This window comes from Meleagris gallopavo, chromosome Z (genome assembly GCF_000146605.3).
Source record: "Meleagris gallopavo isolate NT-WF06-2002-E0010 breed Aviagen turkey brand Nicholas breeding stock chromosome Z, Turkey_5.1, whole genome shotgun sequence".
Lineage (NCBI taxonomy): Eukaryota > Metazoa > Chordata > Aves > Galliformes > Phasianidae > Meleagris > Meleagris gallopavo.
This window is the reverse complement of record NC_015041.2, coordinates 49,796,799-49,800,900: the sequence shown is the minus strand read 5'-3', so window position 1 is coordinate 49,800,900 and position 4,102 is coordinate 49,796,799. Positions and strand designations below refer to the sequence as shown.

Sequence of the window (4,102 nt, the reverse complement as noted above, 5' to 3'; positions counted from 1 at the left end):
CTTCAGAAAGGCTGAAATATTTTGTTCTGACAGTCCAGAAAGAAGAAGCTGGTTGATCTTTTGTTTTGAAGACATGAACATCACCTGAAACATTGACCTAAATTAAAAAGGAGGAGGTTTTCTGTGATCCAAAAAGTTAAGAAAAACCCCTTCTTTTCAAGGCAAGTCAAGTATTCTGGGTTGAAGCAGTTTGAAGTTTGCTTCCTCATTTGCTGTCTAGCAGAATAAAAACAAGGTCTCGGAAAAAGCTGCTGGATTTCAACCAAATTTTTCCCCCTCCAATTTTTCACCAATTATTTGACCAGCTTTAGTAGCCAGTGTGGTTCCTCAGTGATTTTAGGCTTCTCACTGTAAGCTGAAGATTTTCCTTATTCTAATGTCTGTACATTCAAGGATGCAGAGGATGGCTGCTACTCTCATTTACAGAAGCCAATCCCCATGTAAACACTAGCCTGGGGGAAAAAGAGAACAGCGCTGCATCTAGAGGAGTTTTCCAAAAAACATATCTAAGTTATGGCTATGTCTTTTTGTATGAAGGGTCTATTCTCTTCCTCCCCACGCCTATGGCAAAACTCTTTTCAGTCTCAATGGGAGCAGGGCTGCCCTGCCAACATTTCAGTAACCAACAGGGCCAGCTTGAAGCTGATTTTCTGGCACTGGAGGATAAGTTTCATAACCATGCATCACTGTAAACTATACCAAGGAGAATCCTCCTCCCTGCCTTCCTCTTTGTCTGTTTCCTCAAGCAATATAGCCACCCACAGGCACACCAGGGACATGGCTGGCAAGCAGTGGGAGATGCTGTTTCATTGGCAGTCAGTGACTAGACGAGAGTGTTATTTGTTTCTGCTTGCTTCCCATGAAATATTATTGATCTGAATGTGCCGCCAAAGAGCTGGAACCATCCACTGTGAAACCAAAAAGCCTACTGCAGGAATTGCAAGGCTGTTTGAAGAATTTGCATTTTCTGTCACTGTGTAATGGGACACCATGACAGTTGTGCAGCAATCTGGATCTGTCCTCCCTCAGAGAACGAGGGCTGGCAGGGCTTCTGCTGGCATCGCTGAAAGCTGCAGCCTGACTGGTGTGAGCTGGTGAGACTTCTCGCCCGCTGTTCTCCTGCCACTGACCTCTGATCCTGCTGGAACTCCCCCTGCTTTCTGCTGGAGAGTATTCCTTCAAGCACCACTGCCAACACAGCCCAAACAGAGTCCCAAAACCAGACAGATGAGGAAATAATAGGATGGAAAGCTTCAGGACTAAACTCTCTCCACACTAGAAACGCATACTACACTAGATTGAAGACACAGCTGTCCTTTTGTGCACAAAGACCCTGCTCCAGCAAAACACTTATCTCCTGAGTACTTGCCTCCTCATATGCTTTTATGGACTTAAGAGTGTTGTTGGATCAGGGCCTACTTTCCCTTAGCTAGCCCTCATTCTCAGACCCCTTATTTATTTATTAGGTCTTAGATGCCTTTTCTTTGCTGATTTTTTTCTGCCTTGAGTCACATTTCTCTTGGATCTTCAGATAACAAATATAAATGAGAGCAGGCCTTGCAGCTTTTGTTGATGATCAGGGTGGGTCTTTGCTGCTGCTTAGTTGAGCAGAAACAACTTTGGATGGGTGGAAAGAATTGTTCCAATTTTAGAGCTGCTTTGAACAATATAGGCTTGTCCTCTCGGTCCAGATCCTCTACCACTAAACCCTTACAGGTGATGGGACCAAAGCACAGAGGGCTGTGAAAATGGTGGAAAGTGTCCCCATATATTTCTTCATACATGTGTGGGCTTTCACAGCCCGGTGTTTCATCACCATGGGACAGGATATCCAGCCATGTGACCAAGTGCATTTATGGAACAGATTCACATCGGTTTACTGTTATCTGAGCAGACCTTGAGTAAGTAGTTGCCCATGCTTGAAAACACTTGCAGTTTGCACAGCTAAGATAGAGGAGGTGCACAGAGTCATAGATACTCAAAATGACTTGTAAGAGAACTAGAAAAGGGAAAACATAACCACCATTTTCAAGAAAGGAAAAAAAGTAGATGCAGGGCCATCAGTCTCATCTCTGAGCCTGGCAAGACCATGGAGCAGGTGGCATGGCAACCTCTTGAAGCTCAACAGGCCAAGTGCAAGGTCCTGTACCTGTGTCAAGGCAATCCCAAGCACAAATAGAGGCTGGGCAGAGAATGGCTTGAGAGTAGCCCTGAGGAGAAGGATTTGAAGCTGTTTGTTGATGAAAGAATCAACATGAGTCAGCAATGTGCACTTGCAACCCAGAAGACCAACTGTATATTGGGTTGCATCAAGATAAACATGGCCAGCAGGTTGAGGGAGGTGATTCTGCCCCTCTACTCTGCTCTTGTGAGACCTCTCCTGGAATATTGTGTCCAGTTCTGGGGCCCCCAAAACAAGAAGGACATGGAGCTGTTGAAGAGAGTCCAGAGGAGGATCACAAAGATGCTGAAGCACCTCCCCTGAAGGAACAGGCTTAGAGAGCTGGGGCTGTTCAGCCTGGAGAAGAGAAGATTCAAGGAGACCTTATAGCAGCCTTCCAGAACCTAGGGTCCTACAGGAAAGCAGAGGAGGGACTTTTTATAAGGGCATATAGTGACAGGAAAAGGCAAAATGGCTCTAAATTGGAAGAGGGTAGATTGGAAGACATTCTTTACGTGTGAGGGTCTGGTATGACACTGGAATAGGTTTCCCAGAGAGGCTGCCAATGCTCCCCCCAGAGGTGTTCAAGGCCAGGCTAGATGGGGTATTGAGATACCTGGTCTAGTGGGAGATGGCCCTACCTATGGCAGGGGAGTTGAAACTAGATGATTTTAAAGGTCCCTTCCAACCAAAACCATTCTAGGATTCTAGGAATCTAGGACTTTAGGATTTGATATCCTATGGCAGATGCCTGTGAAAAAAAGGAGGAATACACACATATACATGCTCTCTGTGACATTTGTTTGCCTGATTCTCATCCTCATCCTTATCCTTGTATCTTCTGTTCTGCATTCTTATAGGATCATTTCTTGCTTTGGTTACTCACCAACTGCTCTTTTACCTTTTCTCCCTCCTCTGTATTTCACAGCCTTTGCAAAGCACAGCTCATGCATAGCAAGGTCACAGTTCAGCAAGAATCCCATGATGTTTAAGTTGGGCACAAAGAAAATAGATGATTTCACTCAGCAGCACACGTGACTGTCAAATGTTACTGCTGATCTGCTTCAGAGTGCTAATCATAGTAACTATGAAGGTCTGGAAGACTTCTGAGGGATCTAGAGACACGGTGGAAGAAAGGAAGAAAAGAATAAATAAAGATCTTCTATCTTTTGTCCCAGATCAATCTTTCTTTTCTTGCTCTTATCTCCCAACTCCATAGTAGAACTCTGTATGGTAGCTTGTTGTCGTCAAATGCAAATGTCATCAGGAGAGGTGCTATTCCAACACCAAAAGCACTGCTAAAGCAGTCATCCTTAAGGTCAAGTCCAACCATCACACTGATTTCTGCAATCACAGGAGCAAGCTCTTCATGGCATTCTGTGGTTGCTAAGATTGAACAATACAGCTGAATAGACAAAGATGTTCCTAATTGATTGTTTGCACAAGACATGTCCTGCCATACCATGGTATCACATTAACTCCGAAAAGAACTGATGGTGGAAACAAAAAAAAAGGCAAAGATTCTATACTGCAGTTAAATAGGTTGATTCTTCATGCACCTTCCTTGATTTACACGAACTACGTATCTTATTCCCAGCAAGGCATTCCTGTATCATAGCACAATGCAACCACAAAGGTGAGCAGTCCCTTCTCTTCTGCTTACCTTGCAGTAGAACAATCTGGGAAAGAGAAACCATCTTGACTTCTGATAAATTAGGTACTGGAAGGTGCGTGGTAAGCCATCTCTTGAGACAAACCAGAAAGTAATTTTCTTCTTCCATTTTCACTTAGCTGTGTATATGGTTCTTTGCAATGGAGGTCACAGTTCCACTTTCTACATATTGCATCTTCATTTAAGTTAACCCAGCTGTGTGAGAGGAGCTGTGCAAGAGGAACAGTCTGGGGATTTGAAGCAATTTTTATGTGAGTGTGTGTGTATAT

At 44.1% G+C, this 4,102-nt stretch overlaps 1 protein-coding gene across 1 annotated transcript in view; it reads right to left on the bottom strand.

The window, feature by feature from the left end:
- The window catches only part of LOC104915227 (transcription factor hamlet-like), a 96,550-nt gene extending 92,692 nt beyond the window's left edge, over positions 1–3,858 (bottom strand). Inside the window, exon 1 of the mRNA XM_019610233.2 lies at positions 3,825–3,858. Within this exon, the coding sequence (XP_019465778.1) occupies positions 3,825–3,858 (34 nt within the window). The remainder of the gene's footprint in view (positions 1–3,824) is intronic.
- Positions 3,859–4,102: the final 244 nt, after the last annotated feature.